The following is an 18,440-nucleotide window of genomic DNA, read 5'->3' on the forward strand; positions in this document are numbered from 1 at the left end:
TGCCCTAAAAAGTACAGCAACTCTCTTCCACTGCGGTGCCTTGCTTCATCAATGGATCTCTCCCCACCCTGGTCCTCACTGAAGACCACGGTGGGCTCCAACTGGATCTCTTTGTGAGGTTGAGGTGTTTTGATTGATGACCTTGTTGTTTGTTGTGCCACTGCGTTACAGGTTAACAGAAAAGTTACTTTATACCTGCCAAACAGTAAGGTATAATGCATTGGACCTGAATAACTAAAAATAATGACTCCACTCATCACTCTACTCGTTGCATTTACTGTAGGCGCCCTGGTATTTGTTGATGCACGTGTTAGACTGGGAGGTCATACCTTTAACATTCTGTTTAACTGATGACTCCTCACTTGTACATGTACATGTAAATGTGTGTATACTTGTAAAGCGCACTGCCGCCTCATCTCGGGGCATCCTGGCGCTGTATACCACTGTGGAACCCTTCCTGGCTTTCTCTGTGAGATGCCTCCTCCTGGGCACCCCCAAGGTGAAGCCAGGTTTCCCAGTGCTCTTGGGGCCATTGTGGAGATTAAGCAAGCTATTGCCCAGAGATGCAGAGTGGGACCCATGATTAGAGTAGGCACCGAGGCGAGAATTATCGAGTCCGCAGATATTGAGCCCAAGACCCTGCTGCGTCAGGAATTGAACCCTGGTCCTGGGCCTGACCTCTGCTTCAGGGTCTGCCGCTTCTAACCAGTGAGCCACACTTCTCCACTTCCTTTTTGGGTGATGTAATCCTCAAAAGCACACTGCTCCATTCTAGTTGAGACCTCCTATGTGGGGCTGGTTTGAACATTTCTACCAAGACTGATTTTGATTTCTAATTCATCCCTCATCTTAACTCAAAATTGAAATCACAATATCTCCCGTCACCAGTCTGGAGGGTAAGACTGCGTCCTCTGTATGCGTAGGGGCTCTAACCGTGCTCCTTCTAGTCTTTTCTATGAAATGACACAATATGTCAACCCACAGTAGCCTTTTTCCGGGAGGGGTTGTTTCTCTTCGAGAACGCCAGCCAAGTAATTTTCTTTTTTGAGAGGGCCAGTGATTTGAGTGTCTTCATTTTTGGCATTAAGCACCACATATTATGACTAAGGGAAAGAGACTTCGAAATCCAGTTTTTTACTTACAGACTGGTAGTTATTACTACGTCTTCCAAATAATAAATTATTATATGAACGATTGTCTGCCTTGCCAACTAGTGAAATGAACACGCATCGTCTTTTTCATGCACGGACAGTTGTTATTAATTTGGGAATGTCCTTCGATCTCCTATTTCAGGCTCGAGAGGAAGAAATGACAGCCAAGGTGGCTGAACTGCAGGCGCAGCTGGAAGAACTACAGACTGAATACGCCCAGAAAGTGGCCGAGCAAGAGAACAGCAGCGTTGAAGGGGTGAGCTGGCATCTCAGCTAGTTATTGCTTTGTATAAATGAATAGAGTGTTCATGTTTATCTCCCTGTAGTTAACACATGGTTAGCTGGAGATGTAATGAGAGGCCTGTTGGAGGATTTCTTAGAAAGCCATGCATTTTCTTGAAGAATGTCTAATTGTTGATCACCGAAGCAGTGTTTTCCTGACTGGTGGGAGTCACTTGTATGCTTCCCTTGTGTTCTCGTAATAGAACAACGTAGGTTTGTTGCTTTGATGTGTGCTGCTCCCAGCTCCACTAACACTGTTGAGTAATTTACCGTGTTACTTTGCTAGAAGCTGCAACTCCATAGCTGAGTCTGGTGGGAAGTGAATCCTGTTCAAAATGAAATTGAATACTTGTCTACGGAGTATAATGCGCACTACAAAATAAAGTTTCAGTTGCCATCAAATCCTATTTACAATCTCTTTAGATTTTTTCGTAAAGTTACACGGTTGTGCATCATAGGAAGGTGTTTTATCCTGAGCATGGAACAGTAATTCTCAAAATGCAAAGCAGCAAAGACCTCATTTTTCCTATCCCTTTTATGGAAGAAGAATGGTGCATAAAAGAGCAAGAAGAGAAAGTGAAGGAACACCATATTGTTCACCCCTCCAAGAAACAAAGTAAGCGAGCTATCTGTGGATCCGCATCTTCAATGCCAGGTCCACCAGGCTGGATCCCAGTGCAAGAGGCGTTGAGAGTAGCTGATGGGTCTGTTTCTAGCGCTGTATGTCATGACTGATCAACTAAACGTGAATCAAATGTTCACAATGAAATAAAAAGGTAGGACCAGTGTACCGACCATTCAGAGTGTTCACCCCCTTCAACTGATCTAGCTTCTGATCCTTATGTCCGTCCTCTCGCATCATTTTGTACATATTCCTTAACCCAACAATTTCGTAGTAAAAGATGGTTAAAATGTAATATATGTTTATTTAATAACATTTTTAGTAGCAGCAGAAACATTTGCATTTTCTATTGTGATTGGTGAATAATTGCGAGTTACTTTCATGACACAGAACAATTACTTTTAAGTTTCCTGTGTAGGCAGATCTTTCAAGTCTGTGGCATTAAAACAGTTTAATAGAGCAGTCTCATGAAACCAGGAGGTTCTACCCGCATTTTTGAAATGATGTAATGGAAGTATATTCTGTAAAGACATATCCGCGTTGGAAGGCCATGTCTGGGTAATCCTCCTGTTTTTGACTTTCAGAAACGTGTGTTGAAATATTAGCGACTTGCAATAAGAAAATCGATTTGTAAAAATATACAACTAAAATGTTTTATTTTATTTTGTTGTAGATAACAACGGACGATCTTCAGGTAAGCAGCAGTTTCGCTGTATAACCACGTCTATAAAGAAGTGGAAAATGAATTGTCATTGCAGAACTTTTAAATGGAAGCTTCTTTACCGCACATTTTCAACATCTGATAGTAAAAAAAGGCGGGCGACCAATGTCATTTCCTCGTCTTTTTTGCAGACACAGCTGTCCGAGAAAACCACTCTTCTTAATGAGGCCAAGTTGAAAGAGCAGGAGTTCAGGGAGCAGGTAAGAGTGCTATTTAAATAAAGTAATACTGTGTATGCGCTCTTTCTTCAGTGCTTTGTTTGACGAGTTGCCTTTTTTTCTTAGATCCACACGCTAGCAGATCAGCTGAGAAAATATGAGAGGAACGTGTTTGTCACACCCCTCGGAACGCCGTACAGAGGTATGGCACCTTTACATTTCTTCTACTTGTAGTGTAAGATAGGCATAAATTGTATGTTTAACACGTTTCAAACATTAGGGTGAAATAAAATAGCCGTTACTAAGTCTTGTTTCACAACACTTATTGCTTAGGTACTTCTCCAGCTCTGTATTTTAGTTTTCACTACATTTTATTGGCATGTAAAGCTAGTAAGAAAATATTCCTCCGGTAGAGACTACTAGGTTGAGATTCCTTACCTTAGAATTATCCTTAGGTGTCAGAATGCATCCTGAATTTTGTTTGTGAGTTGTACCCCTGTGTGCCTCTAGTTGGTGTCATTTGACTCCACATGGCGTTGTCCGCGCCGCAAGTGGCATGCACAGTGCTTATATAAAAGTGCCAACCCAGCACGCTAATGTCAGTTAATTTCTTTCCCTGACAGTCAGTGCAGATCCTGAGAGAGCTACACCCAGTCATTTTTTGACTGACCATTTTCAACTTTTTGTCGAAGGTCTTTTTTGAGATCTTCTCCTGGTGTGGCAGGAAGTCAACTAGGAAGGCCGGCTTCAGGCCCTGCGGCGCCTATCACCCACAGATGTAGATGACTGACCCGCACTTTGTTTGCCTCTGGTGCCTTGAGTATGACAACGATGCGAAAACCTGCTTTGACTGCCGCTCGAAGCACCCCAAGGCTTTGAGGAAGGGAGGAAGGATTCCCTCAAGCTAATTTCCGCACGTCTGACGCCACAACAATCTCGCTCCCGGTTGAGAAAGTGGTACTGGAATTAACCGTGGAGCCCATGATCCTCATTCATTCAAAATCGTCTTCGGGTAAGTTCCAAAAGAAAAAGAAGAGTAAAGTCGAAGACAAGGGAGCTTCATCATTCGAGGCTTGGTTCTATGATTGAGCCTGCACCTGGGCCATCTCTGTGCCTCCCTGAGTACCAGGGAGCCTCAGCGACACTTTGCCGAACTTCATGAGTTCTATAAGACCATGCACCTCATATTTGGGCTGCCCGTTCCTGATGGCCCACCTTTGGACCCTTTGGTATTTGGGAGGGGCCACCCTGGATCTCCAACAGTGTTTCAGTCCCAGGCTCCAGTCTGGCCGTTAGGATCTATGGATGGATCCGGAATGGCGTAGGTCATACCACCTTGACCTTTCCTGGCGCCGGTCCCAATGCTAATACTCCCGGAGCCCTCTGGCAGCCCCGTTGCCATTCTGATTCCCAACAGGGTGCCGTCTGGCGCCTACTGGACCATGCATTCCAGGCCAGAGACCGAGAACTGTTCCTATGTGCTGGGACTCAGGGAAGATTAAGAAGGGGTAGCTGGATCCTGAAGAATACCAGCTCCTAGACCCTAACATGGACTAGTGTGAAGAATTGGCGGACACTAGCGAACTGGACACTTCTCCAGATACTGGCATGATCTCTCCTACTGTAGCTACAGAGAGGGAGCCTCTTTTGCTTTGGTGTTAAGGACGGCGTCCGTTGTCCTGGACCTTAACTTACCCTCAGTGGCAGTCAAAGCTAACATCTTGACAGAGGTGCCTCAGCCGGGCGTGACCCCCTCAGTACTTATTCTTCCATTGAATGATGACCTCACAGACTTCCTGTTTAGGACTTGGCCCAAATCTTCCTGTGAACAGAACGATTGTCTATTGCCACTGCCCCGCCCCAGGGGTCCCCAATTTGCCTATACTGCACCCTACCCCAGGGAGCTTGATGGTCTAAGGTACCATCTGCAGTGTAAATCATGGTGCATTCCCAACTTCTCCACTAGATAGTGAACCCAAGAGTCTTGACACCTTAGGAATTTTTTTTTCTTCCAACAGCATTGCACTGCAGTCCGTGAATACTGTGTGCCTTTTGAGCCATTACTCCCATTCACTGTGGGATTCGGTTGTGAAGGTGCTGTCCATTTTCCTTAAGAAGCCCCAGTCCTACTTTCCCATGCTGTTACAGATGGGAGAGTTGCAGCCGAGTTCATGATCCGATGTGGTTTGGACTCAATCGACGAGCTGAGAATGGTTTCTTCATCTGCCTTATGGCCACATAGCCTCCTGCATCCTGCTTGTGACACATGCCTGCTGGCATATGCATGATCTGCAGTGGGACATGCAGTCCAGTGGGCTTAGCATCAGGGGAATCTCTTCAACATGGTCCAGATCTCAGAGGGAACTGCAAAAGATCAGTGGTGATTAACGAACCGCAGTTGGGTCAGCGGCAACCCCTTTTCCCTTCAACAGTGTGACAGATGCTTACTCCTGGGATGGGGAAGCAATCTTGGAGCGGTGAAGATCAGAGGTATCTGATCTCCGGCTTAATCCAGACTCCACATTAACTTTTTGGAGCACCAGGTGATCCGATTGGTATTAAAAGCCTTTCTGCCCTCCATCAAGGGAAGGCTAGTGCAGGTGTTTAAGGATAACATCACTGCCACGTGGTACTGCAACAAACAGGGTGGGGTAGGGTTGTGGGCTTTTGTTAAGAGGCCCTGCGTCTCTGGACATGGCTGGAACGTCAGGGCATATTTCTTGTTTTTCAGCAGCTGGGGGGCTCTCTGAACACCATGGCGAATCAACTCCACCGAAAATGCCTTGCGGATCATGAATGGCTTCTTCATCCGGAGTTGGTGCAAGTTCCCTTTCAGCAGTAGGGAGATCCTGGGTTAGATTGGTTTGCCACTGTTGAGAACACACAATGTCAGCAGTTCTGCGTGCTGGACTTTCTAAGGTGGCTTTTACTCAGAGATGCTTTTATCTCAAGTGGAGCTCATGCCTCCTGTATGCCTTTCCACCCATACCACTCCTGCCCAGAGTTCTCAAGAACATCAAGTATGACGGGGCCTAAGTCATCCTTGAGGCTCCGGATGAAGTTTGGTATCACAAGCTGCTGAGCATGGCCTTTGGTCCTCCAATCAGGCTGCCCCTTCGGGAGGATCTTCTGTCACAGAAACAGGGTAGGGTTCTCGACCCAAACTGGTCAACCCTTCCACCTTCATGCGTGCAGCTTGAGAAGCGGCAGTTAACACCTTTTGACCTTCCGCTTGAAGTCTGCAATGTTTTCTTTACAGACAGACATCCCTCCCTCTACCAAGACCGCATATGCCTGCTGTTGGGACAAGTTTGTGGCATGCGGTGCAGAGAAACTGGTTGATGCTCTTTCTGCTCCCCTCTCTCAGGTCCTTCTCTTTATCCTTTCTCTTGTACAGTAGGATTCCTCTTTGGGCACCTTAAAGGGCTATCTTTCTGGTGATCTCAGCCTTTCTGTGGTTGCCAAATTAGCCATCCTCTTCACATTCCTTTTTGTAAATTGGTTCTTGAAAGGCTTGTAATACGTTTCCACCTTCACCCAGAATCATGCCTCAGTGATACCTTAATCTAGCCAAAACTCTTCTGATTTGCGCTCTCTTTGAGCCATTGCACGGCTATCCTCTCAGACTCCTTACCATCAATACAGGCTTCCTGGTGGCAATAACATCTGCCCAGAGGGTCAATGAGCTTCAGGCTTTGGCATACAAGCCTCCGTATCTGAACATCTAGCCAGACAAGCTGGTACTATGCACTGGAACTTCCTTTCTGCTTTAATTAGTCACTCCCTTTCATGTAGGCCAGGCCATCACCCTGCTGACTTTTTATGCTCTGCCTCATCCCTCCAAGAAATAGGAGCAATTTCGTCTGGACCCAAAAAGAGTGTTGTGGTTCTACCTTGACCCCACAAGCGAATGCCAGGTGGACGACCAACTCTTTGTGGGGTATGTTGAGGCGAAGAAGGCAAAGGCTGTCTAGGGACGGACTATCTCTTGATGGGTAGTGCTCTATATTAGGATCTGGTATGTATTGGCCAAGAAGCAAGCCCCTGAAGGTTTGTGTGCTCACTCCACCAGAGCTAAGTCTGCAACCACTGCGTTAGCATGTGGAGTTCCAGTCCTGGTCATCTGCTAGGCAGCAATGTGGGCTTACTTGCACATGTTTACAAAACACTTCTACCTGGACAGTCAGGTCTGTAGGGATGGGCATGTTGTTCATTCGAGCCTGCAGGACTTTTTAGTGTGAAACAATTTTACAGACCCATCTCCGGGGAGATGTTGCTCAAATATCTATTCGGAGGTTAGTAATCCGCTGCTAGAAGTCTCGATCAGATGAATAAGTTACTTACAATCGGTAAAGCCTTATCTGATAGAGACTCTTTTTTTTTTTTAACTTCATTTTTATTGCATCACCATTATAAATGTACAGACAATATACTTAGCATTAACAACACATCATGTACAGTCTTAGTTAGATCCAGTCGATCGCCGGCAGGGGGTTTCATCTCGAGCTCAGCGCGGGTGACCTCAACCCTGCCTATTTCTTGTGGCTCCTTACAGTGTCCGACCGCTTCATCAAGCAAATAACCCTGGGACGCTTTTGTGGTTTTCTCCCCTCCCCCTCCCCAAATTTCGGTACCCCAATTCCCTTCCAAAACAGCCTCCTACCCACCCACCCCCGTGGTCGCTCTGCGCTGGGTTAACTGTGTAAAAGCGTCTGGTGTGTTGCAGGAGGAAGTAAACTTTCGCTAAGGTGTGTTCTCCTGTGTAGTGTTAGGGTCTGCTCCAGCTAGTGTACTCTCGCCATCCTGCCCCTCATCGTCCACCTCCCGGAGTGCCTGCACCATCACCTCCCATGCCGTCGCCCTCTCCAGCGCCTTCTCATCATTCAACCTCCAGGCCAACTGGTATCGTAGGGTACTTTCACACGCGGCCCATCTCAGACATTCTCCATACCATCTTTTATACGTGGGCCCCACTCTGGACTTCCAGTTTCTCGTGATCTCCCGCTTGGCCAGGATGAGCCCCAAGTCTATAAATGTACTAGTCATCTTAGTCCTAGGTGTATGCGGGAACCAATGTAGGACGCCAACCGCTTTAGTGAACTGGATATCCCTGTCTGTCGCTGCGTTAAGGGCCCGCCCAACTTCCTGCCAATAATCTCCCAAGGAGGGGCAATCCCACAGCATATGGCACAAATCCGCCCCAGCTGTGTTACATCTGGGGCAAGCAGCGTCAGTCGCCCCAAAATACTGTTGGATTTTCCCAGGGGTGAGGTATGCCCTGTGAATCACATAAAAGTGAATCAATTGGAACCTGGCGTTCCTCGAGCTCTTCCTTGCCCGTCTTAGCAACTGGCCCCAGGTCGTGTCTGGTATCTCCACTTGGAGGTCCAGCTCCCACTTGGCCTTCAAGGCTGCCAAGGGTTGCAAGGCCTCCCGCTGCATCCTGGAGTAGAGGCACGTGACAGCCTTAAAGGTTCCCGCCGCCATCATGGCGTACTGGCAGGCCATCGAGGTGCCAGGTTCCCGCAGCCCTTCCCCCCAGTGGGCTCGCATAGCGCCCGTGACTGCTGCGTGCAGCAAGTAGTCGCCCCTCGGAAGGTCAAATCGCTCCTGCAGGTCCCGAAACGGCAGCAACACCCCATCTTCGTAGAGGTCACCCAGCATTAGTATTCCCGCCTCCTCCCATCCCAGCAAGCGCGACCAGTCACCCCCATGTGGGAGGGCGGTGACCATCCCCAGCGGAATTTCGGGGGCATACATACGGCGGACACCCGCCCGCTTACGGGCCCGGTCCCAGGAAAGCCGGAACGTCTGCTCCTCGACCGTCAGATCTCCCACCCGGAGTTTCTGGTGCAGCGTAATATATGCCAAAACGTGTCGCGGGGTGCCTTCTACTCTCGCGTCCTCTGGGCCTCTATACACTCTCGCCACCTCCTGAGTAAAGGTCTGCAGCTGTGCAGCTAGGTAATACCCTTCAAAATCCGGCACTGCCATACCTCCTTCATCTTTAGGGCGCAACAGCGTGTCGAGCGCTATGCGCCTCCTACCCGTGCCCCACAAGAACGCTATGACCAATGACCTCAGGCGTTTGAAAACCGAGCTCGGTACCCACACCGGTAGCGTCCTGAAATAATACAAAAGCCTGGGCAGGGCTATCATTTTAAGCAGGGAAATTCTACCAGCTAGGGAGAGCGGCAGGGTTGCCCAGAAGTCCATGGACCCCCGCAGGGCGTTAATACAGCGAGTGATGTTACCATCCAGCAGGTCGGACGGGGCGTGGTAAACATAGACCCCCAAATAATGCAGACGGCGCGGCTCCCACCGGAGTTCCTGAGCAGTGAGTGGGCACGGTTCTCCCGGCCTCAGGGGGAACAGACAGGATTTAGGCCAGTTGACCCTCAGGCCCGACAACCTACAGAATCGTCCCAGTAGCTGTCGCGCCCCCTGAAGCTCGGGGCCCGCGTCGGCCAAAAACATCAGCAAGTCATCCGCGTACAGGGAGATGAAGTGCGGTCTCCCCCTAAATGACAAACCTGCGTAGTGGCGGCCCAGTCTGGCTTCCGCAGCGAAGGGTTCCATCGCCAACGCGAATAAGAGCGGGGATAGCGAACAGCCCTGTCTAGTGCCACGCCTAATCGGGTATTGGTTCGAGATCAGTGTGCCCACTCGGACCCTCGCTACCGCCTCGGTGTAGAGGACCTTGGTCCATTTTATATATCCGTCCCCCAGCCCGAAGCGACGCATCACCTCATATAAGTATCCCCATTCAAGACTGTCAAATGCCTTCTCAATATCAATGGAAAGGACAAATGGGGAGACGGCGTCCGGCCAGTCCGCACCCATCAGTCTCGTGAGTCTACGAATGTTATGGGTGGTGTTGCGTGTCGGTATGAAACCGCACTGGTCACCGTGAACCAGGCCCGTCATATGTACCAGCAGTCTGTTGGCCAGAATTTTACTGAGGATCTTGTAGTCCGTCGTCAACATAGACAACGGACGATACGAGGACAGCGCCGCACTCTCTCTGCCCGGCTTCAAGAGCGGGATCATGAGGGCCTCGCACATGGAGCCCGGGAGTCGGCCCCTCTCCTGCGCCTCATTGTATACCTCGCGCAGCCGTGGTGCAAGGTACTCTAGGTATTTGCTATAAAATTCGATCGGCAGTCCGTCAAGGCCCGGGGTCTTATTTCTAGCCATCTGTTTTATAGCACAACCTATTTCTCCGAGAGAGATGGGCCGACCTAGTTCTTCTGCCTCCGAGTCCTCCACTCGCGGCAACTGTAATCCGTCCAAGAACTCCTCAAGCTCCTCTGTCCCTCCTGTTCCACCACTCTCATAGAGCCCTTCATAATAAGCACGAAACTTATTCAGGATCCCGGGTTGAGTGTGGCAGGGCTCCTCCCCTGGCTCCTGGATCCCCATGATCGGCACTCCCCCCCGGATTGGGTTAGCAAGCCACGCCAACATTGACCCCGCCTTATCACCTTCCGCATGCGCCCTTGTCATGTACGCCTTGTGGTCGAAGCTTCGCAGCCGCTCCAGCTCTACTGCCAGCCCCTCCCGCGCCCCGCTAAGCCCCTCCTGCAGTTCAGGGTGATTCGGGCGCCTCTTCTCTAGTTCCCTCAGCCGTGTCTCAGCCTTATCTAAGTCATCCAACAAAGTCTTCCGAGCCCCTGCCGTATGTCCAATACAGTGTCCCCGCACCACCACCTTGAACGCATCCCATTCAACCGCTCTCGTGGAGGCTGAGCCACTGTTCTCCTCAAAATACCTCTCAATACGCTCACTTAGGGCCTCCCTGAACAACAAATCGTCCAGGGTATCAGGTTGCAGGCGCCATGTTGGCACGCAGTTAACCGTCACCATCCATTCCAGAGATAACAACAAGGGGTTGTGGTCTGATATCGTCCTAGCCAAGTATTCCGCCCCTCCCACCGCTGGGAGCACACATGCCGAACAAAGAAACGCATCCAGCCGCACATGCAAATCATGCAGGTGTGAGTGAAAGGAATAGTCCCTAGCGGTGGGGTGCAACGCCCTCCATGCATCCGTGAGGGCCCAGCTCTCCTGCCATTCCAACCTACGCTTAGCGACCCTATGTACTGGGGACGCGCGCAGCGGGGGATGGGACCTATCTAGTAACACATCCTCAACCGAGTTGAAGTCCCCCCCCAAGAGGACCGGCCCTGCCAGGTAACCCGCCAATTTGCCCGAGATGGTAGACAAGAAGGCGGGCAGGTCTACATTAGGAGCATACACATTACAGAGAGATATCACCCTGCCTCTCAGCTTCCCCTCCACCGCCACATATCTGCCCTCAGGGTCCACCAATGACTTTGAGACCTGGAAGGGGACCCCCGCCCGTATCCAAATCAGTGCCCCCCTTGCAAAAGCCGAAAATGTCGTGTAGAATAGCTGCCCCCTCCAGCGCCTTTGCAGAGCCGCCCCTTCCTGCTTATTAAGATGTGTCTCCTGCAGGAACGCTATATGAACCCCCCTACGCTTGAGGTACGCCTGGACTTTATGTCTGCGCGCCATGGATTGCATACCCCGCACATTCCAGGTCACACATTTCAAAGCCCCAGTGCTAGCCATCTCCCCCTACACAACCGGACCATACAGCAAAGAACAATGTCCGCACAAGTCCCGCGACCACGGGCCCACCCACCCACCCTCTCCAAACAGGAAGCTGAACCCCACCAACAACAACTGCCCCCCGAGCAACCCCAACTGCTCGCAACTCCCACCCCCCCAGGACAGGCCCCCCCGCAACTGGAAGTACCCCCATCCAAACCAACACTCCCGACCACCCCTCAAGGAGAGGTGGTAATGCTCGCAGTCCCCACTGCGATGACCTTAGGGGCCAGTAGGGCGCGGCTCAATGCGATAGAACCTCAAAACAAATCAGCCCCGCGCGCTCCACCCCGCAATCCCCTCATTACAACACCCCAAAACCTCAATCAATAATGTTCCACTGCTGCGGGCCCAGTGCCCCGGTGTCCAACCAACGAGCTCACTCCACCAGTTCAGTTCAACACGCCTCCAATATCTCCCCCGAAGTCTGCGGCGTCACAATAGGGCCCCGGGCTCCACCAAATTCCGATTGTCCTGTCTCCGAGCCCGTGCCCGGGTCCTCCGATTCCGTGCCCTTCCCGGACCGAGTCCTGGCGGTCCTAGATAAGTCCACTACCGCCTGTAGTGCCGCCTGCCTCTCCGCCTCCGTCTGTGACACCGATGGTTTCCCGGTTCTCTTGCGGTTCCTCCTGATCCGTTGGGACTGCCTTACTGGCTTCGCCACCTTGGCCTCCTCCTCCCTGGCCTTGGCACCGTCCGTTCCCGCTTTATAAGTGTCCCACCAGTCCCAAGCGTCCGCGGAAGTTGTGAAGAATAGTGTTTTCTCATCCACTACCACTCTTAGCTTGGCAGGGAACAGCAGGGAGTACTTGATGCCTTCCTGGCGGAGCTCCCGCTTGAGGGACAGGAAGTTTGCCCGGAGTCGCTGCGTCTCAAACGTATAGTCCGGGAACATGGTGACTCTATTGTTCTCCACTTGAAAGGGCCCTGCTTCTCTCGCCCTCTGTAAGAGCCAATCTCTGTCCCGATAATGGAGCAACTTGAACACCACCGGGCGAGGAGGAAGGCCTAAGGCTGGCGGGCGCGCTGGAACTCTATGTGCCCGTTCCAGGGAGAAGAAGGGGGACAGACCTTCCGGTGCCACCTCCGTCCGCAACCAGTTATCAAGGTATCCCACCATGTCGTCGCCTTCAATTTTCTCCGGCAGGCCCACTAGGCGTACGTTGTTGCGCCTGTTTCTGTTTTCGGCATCCTCGGCCCTCCTTTCCAGCACCTTCAGGCGGTCCATCACGTCTACCATCTGGGCCTTCAACGTTTCATGGCCCGGGGCTAATTCCTTAACCGTGATCTCCACGGTTTTCACCCTGTCTTTAAGTTTGTCGTGGTCGGCCTTCAGGAGGCCCAAGCCCGTCGCCACCTGAGCGATATCTTGCTGCAGGGCGTCCTTAGTGGTGGCGATGGCCTCCAGGATACGATCCTGCATCCGCTGCAATGCCGCTTGGTCTCGCTCCGCTCCCTCCGCAGCCTCTGTGTCGGTCGCGCCATCTCCCTTCCCCTTTGGTTTCCCCATCTGGGCCGGTTTGGGCGGCGGTCTCCGAGTATATTCCTGGTCACCCTCCGAGTGCCGTCGGGTTTCGTTCTTCGGCAGGGTTCCCGGGCCCAGTTTTGTCACCAAGTAGTAGGAAACACTGAGCGAACGCGGCCCGGCCTGCGCCAGACGTGCCAGGGGCCCGGGGCTCTCGTCACTGGGCCACTGCCGCACTGCCGTCGCCCTCACTAGGGGGGCGGTCCTCAGCCACCGCCCAAGAGTGCTCCCAAAGTCCACTCGGCACCCGGGGAGAGGCGCGATATGGCTGCCAACACCCTTGATTCGTCAGGGAGTAGTCCTCAGTGGGTCTCCGGGCAGATGTCTCCGTCGTGTCTGCTCTCATGCCCTCGCCGCCATTTTGGGGTCCGCAACTTCTCGCCTGGGTTCAACTTTCAAAGTCGAAATACTGCTGTGGGATGGCTCGGTGTCGTCCTCCGTGGGCCTCGGACCCTCCGCAGTAACGTCCAGTACCGGATAGTATCGGTTACCTCGGGGTCCGATCAGATTTTCAGGATATTTTTCGGGATCGGGCACGGAGCTCCGAGCTCACGCTGCCTACCTCCTCGGCATCCAAGCCACTCCCCCTCATCGGATAGAGACTCTTGTCTAGACGCAGATTCCTTACCGACCTACCCATCATCCCTGGTCTGCGACCAGATTTCTAAGGACAGGGCTCTTTCTTTTTCAGGGGGATAGTTTTCGCCCCAGTGGTCCGTATACTTCATGGCTCTACGCTCCTGGAATAGAAAATCGCAAAAAGAAACTGACGTCAGCGCGCTCGGGTAGATCATATATAGCAGGGGTGTGGAAATTTTTCAAAAATCTACTTGGCCAGGGGACAAAACGTTACAAAAATCTACTTGTCCTGGGAAGGTAACTGCTTGTCCCACCTACTCCATAAATCACTATGGTAGGTCTGCACAGAGAGACCCCGCACTGCTATCAGTGCAACATACTGTGCAATATATATTTCAAGTGAAATTCCAATTATACAGTGCATGGTCATGCACTCTTAAATGCAACTGTTCTGGCTGACTGTACAGCATGTGTCAGTGTGCGCTGCACCCAATTATCAACTATTTTGCACGCAACACATTTTCATATGTAGCGAAATAGTACCTAAAGGCAAAGGGCCAACTGCATTTCTTGAAGTGTTTTGGTACAGTCCAGACTGTCGAAATATGAACCTGCAGGACAGAAGGGTGCTCTCCATTATAGAGCTAACTTATAGCTGTCCAACTTCAAAAATCCTCAGATGTGATGTGCTGATAAACGTGTGGATGGGAATAACTGCACTTTTTGGCAGAGGCTACGAATGGTTCATGGGGCAGCAAAATTACGCAGCAGATGCGCTCTGGTTCACTGAGGCAGTATCCAATACACAAGAGGCAGGTGTGATGTGATTATATTATTGTGTACTCACTGCTACATCTCCACATTCTTCTACCACACAAAGACCATATGCAGCACTGGCAGTAGCTGTACAGGGTTGTCTATTGCAATTAGTAATGGCTTCAGCAGAGTAAGCTTCCCTAACCTGAAGAGCTGCAGTTCAGCAATGGATGTTCGAGTTTGTCTCCTTCAGATATATAGGACATGTAGCAGTCACGCAGCTGAAAAGCAAGCATTAGTTTAACAGGGAAGGAGTGGTAAGAAAAGACAGTGAATCTTGAAGTGGAGAGCTGAGCATCATTGTGACAGGGACTAGTGAGTAACTGCAATCACTCAACATTTCATGTCACACCCATGCAGCAAGTCCTGAATACTGTATTCAGAGGGCAATGTGAGTGCAGCGGTGGTAGCAGGCACAGTGTGCAAGGCTGGAGTGAGTCTGGGGCAGGGTCAAAGCAGTGGCAAAAAATACTAAATATTTTCTAACCTTTTGTGGTCTTTCACCTCCAGGTAACTACGTGTATAATACTGGATAGCTTTAATTTAAATGAAAGTTATGTTGATCAGTGAGAAATGCAGTATGAGACATTATGAAACCTTGATTAGTTCATGTACCGACCTGACCATGAACATTTAGTACAGCAGGCAAGGATCTCTGACAGACCATCCTAGACACAGGCACCCACATGTGCAGACTACACATGCAGTCCTATGCACTGGTGGCTGTGCAAGTTTTGCTGCAGACTTCTGATTCTAGCCACAGGCAGCCGTCTTGGAGGCCACTGAACTCCACCAGAGACAACATCAAACTGTCAAAGAGCTGGCTCAGCCCTTGACTACCTGGGGTAGAGGTGGAGGCTGTGAGATGCCTGCACACTGGGTCTCTGCTGAAAGAGGTTCTGGTCACCGGAGGTGGAAGGTGCAGGTTCTGCTCACATTCAATGAAACAGCTCTGTATCCGTGGGGCCTGTCTTGTAGGATTTAATGCCATCTATTAGTGACACTGAACCAGTATCAATGTGGGATTATGACCCTGAGAACCCCCAAAAATGTCTGTAGTCCGAATAAAAAAAAGAAGGTGAAGGGCAAGTGCAGACATCGAGAGGGATTTTGGGCCGTGCATGTGGTCAGAGGCGTTAATAGGGGGTAGAACAGTCTACACATTCTTCATGTACCTCTAACGTAACCAAGAATTGAGGGCTCTTTGCCTAAATAGAGCTTGAGAAAATCTGATCATATCACAGGCAAACTATGACACTTTCTGAATGCAGTCTCCATTCCCGATAGAAGAACTGTTAAGGAGGTCAAAAGTCTGCTGCAGTGATATGTTTGTAACCCATGTGCGATAGATAGATACGAGAATGGTAGTTTGGTTGGCTTTTGAACCTGCTCCCACATACAAGGTAAAGAGACACCTGCAGCACCTCTGCTTCGATCCAAGTGGGTTAGGTCAGCAGGCTGAGTTTTTCTTCAGTGATCTGTTTGCAAAGTGCCTGCCTCAGGCTCCTCAATGCCAGTATGCTAGTTTGAAGGTTTGATGTGGAGAGACACAGAAAAAGAGAAAGAGAGATACACAGAGAAAGAGAAAGAGAGAGACACAGAGAAAGAGAGAGACAGACAGACAGAAAGAGAGACTTACTACATGTGAGTGTGCATTAGTGCAAGGAAGTGTGGAGTTGTTGGTATCTTTATTGCATGTTCAGTAGTTGATATAGTCTAACTTAACTCCCTGGAGCAATAGGAAGGATTACAGAGAACATTATTATAACAGCAGGAACACCCTAACTTAAGGTACTTTAGCAAAAAACGAATTGTGTGCGTGGAGTCTGAAGAGGTTGCAAGGACTAGTAGTTAGTCGGGCATTACTGGATTGTGAACTCATGTGCAGTTTGTGTTGATATTTTTCAGTAAGTTTATGACATACACAGTCTGAGCAGTAGGGAGCGAGAGAGGGGTCGTTTTAGAGCAGAATAGAACTAAGGTGCGCAGGTTACAAGATTGAAAGGAGTAAATTTCAACATGATAAAGTACAGGAATTCGGCTGCTGCGAGGAGATTCGTTACTGGGAGCTCATGGACACGCTACTACAGAGTGCTGGGGTTTCTCTTCCAAACTCTGCATGCCTCTTGTGCAGCACCATTGCAGGAAATTCTGTGCCAGGTGAGTGTTAGGGGTAATTGGCCAATTTTCAATTCTATAAATTCCACCAGTTCCGCTGTAGCTTGTAAATACACACAATAGTTACATCTGAAGTTAGAGCACTTGTGGGAAATGCTTTTCTTTGTGGCCTCCTGGAAGAAAGCAGACAATGTGTGCCCCCGAACTCGCAACATGTCATGTGCCAAAGAGGGAGGGTGCCAAGCGTCCTCTGATTGAACTGATGTGGTTTGACCCATACAGTTAAAGTGCAAGTAATGAGGTGCGAGAAACATCTTAGGAGGGGCTTTGGGGAGAAAGAGACCGGGCGAGGCGCTTGCAGCATGTGGTGCATGAAGCACTCACAAACCAAGCAGTTATTTATGTTTTTACACGGGCACACGCTCCTGAAAAATAGCAGGAAAGAGAGCGTGAAACATGGGCGCATGAGAGAAAAATAAGGCGAAGGAAAGAGAATGAGACTAATACTGTTAACTCGTGTCACATTGTGTGCAATGTGAGGCGCAAACTCTAGACCACCAATGAATGAGTGTCTGCGGTAATGACGAATTCGGGATACTGGAATTTCAACATCTCTTTGTCTTTACATATATTATGTAACAGCACACAGCAGCTCACTGTTCACCGGCAAAAAGTAGACGACTTCGATCAGGCACTTTGCAGGTAACGGATAGCAGCTTCTGTCGCACTTTTATAAAGAAAATTAAAACAAATCATATATCCGCCCACCACTTTTAAAATCCACCAGCTGTCACAGGCAATGCAGGGTAAAACAAACCTTTTGCTCGATTGCTCTAATGCTATCCTTTGGATACTGAGCGCGGGAATTTTAAATGTAATTACACCCCAGTACAATTCCTTAAAGCCACATGTAGTATAATATGATTTGCTGCATTTGTGAGCTCCACTTAAAAATCAGTCCGCTCCAAACCCCAAGTTAGCGCTCTGTTTTCTCTTGTGGAATCTTAACTGGGCACTCCCGTCATGCTGTTATTTTGACTGCTATCACTGAGCTCTCAGCAGGATGTTTGCATTGCCTCTTCCCTTCGCGAGCAACAAGGATTAAGTTAACTGTATTCCTATGCCCCTGATGCCGCAAGCTCACTTGGCATTAGCCTGGCAACATTAATGCTCCCCTGCCTCCTCACCCCAGTTCCAGGTCACACCACCATCAGTGAGATATTTGTGCAATCCTCTTCTGTTAAAATGGAGACAGCTTCCGCAGGGTTCTGCACGTCCACCCCATTGATCTTGAGGAAGCAAGACACCCGATTGCGGAGACTTCCGCTTATTGAGACTGAAGTTTCAGTCCCCCAGCCAATCACTGGCTAGAGCCCAGTCCTGGGCTGGTAGCCAATCAGAGGCCTCAAAAGCATCTGCAGCTCCCCACCAGCCTTTCTGATTGGCTGTGAGCCCCAGAGTGTCCACAGCCTGTATCATGTACGCGATTTATTGTCTGCATGTCCGTCGGGCAAAATAAACATTACATCTTCTTGCCCATGGTAAAAATCAACATGGTTCGGGCGTCGGGCGATATGATTTCCCCACCCCTGTATATAGGCACCGCTCATGTCACTTCCGGCGCGGACAACGGTGAAAAGGCCACATGGAGCTGAACAATGCCACCCACAGGCTCACAGTGGTACTGCTCATGAAAAGATTTCCGGATCCAGTCTGATGCCTGGGGATAATTCTAAGGTATGAAATCTGCAGCTAAATAATCTCTACCAGATAAGGCATTACCGAAGGGAAGTAACTCGTTCAGATAAACCAGCAAGACCACACCTCTCTTCCT

At 49.9% G+C, this 18,440-nt stretch overlaps 1 protein-coding gene across 3 annotated transcripts in view; it reads left to right on the forward strand.

The window, feature by feature from the left end:
- The window catches only part of GOLGA4 (golgin A4), an 853,888-nt gene that overhangs the window by 659,599 nt on the left and 175,849 nt on the right, over positions 1–18,440 (forward strand). For all 3 annotated transcript variants that reach the window (XM_086964776.1, XM_086964774.1, XM_086964775.1), the window contains 4 exons: positions 1,294–1,407; positions 2,729–2,749; positions 2,908–2,976; positions 3,061–3,136. In XM_086964776.1, the coding sequence (XP_086820902.1) occupies positions 1,294–1,407; positions 2,729–2,749; positions 2,908–2,976; positions 3,061–3,136 (280 nt within the window). The remainder of the gene's footprint in view (positions 1–1,293; positions 1,408–2,728; positions 2,750–2,907; positions 2,977–3,060; positions 3,137–18,440) is intronic.

The sequence above is a fragment of the Lissotriton vulgaris genome, chromosome 4_1 (assembly GCF_964263255.1).
Source record: "Lissotriton vulgaris chromosome 4_1, aLisVul1.2, whole genome shotgun sequence".
In the NCBI taxonomy this organism is placed as follows: domain Eukaryota; kingdom Metazoa; phylum Chordata; class Amphibia; order Caudata; family Salamandridae; genus Lissotriton; species Lissotriton vulgaris.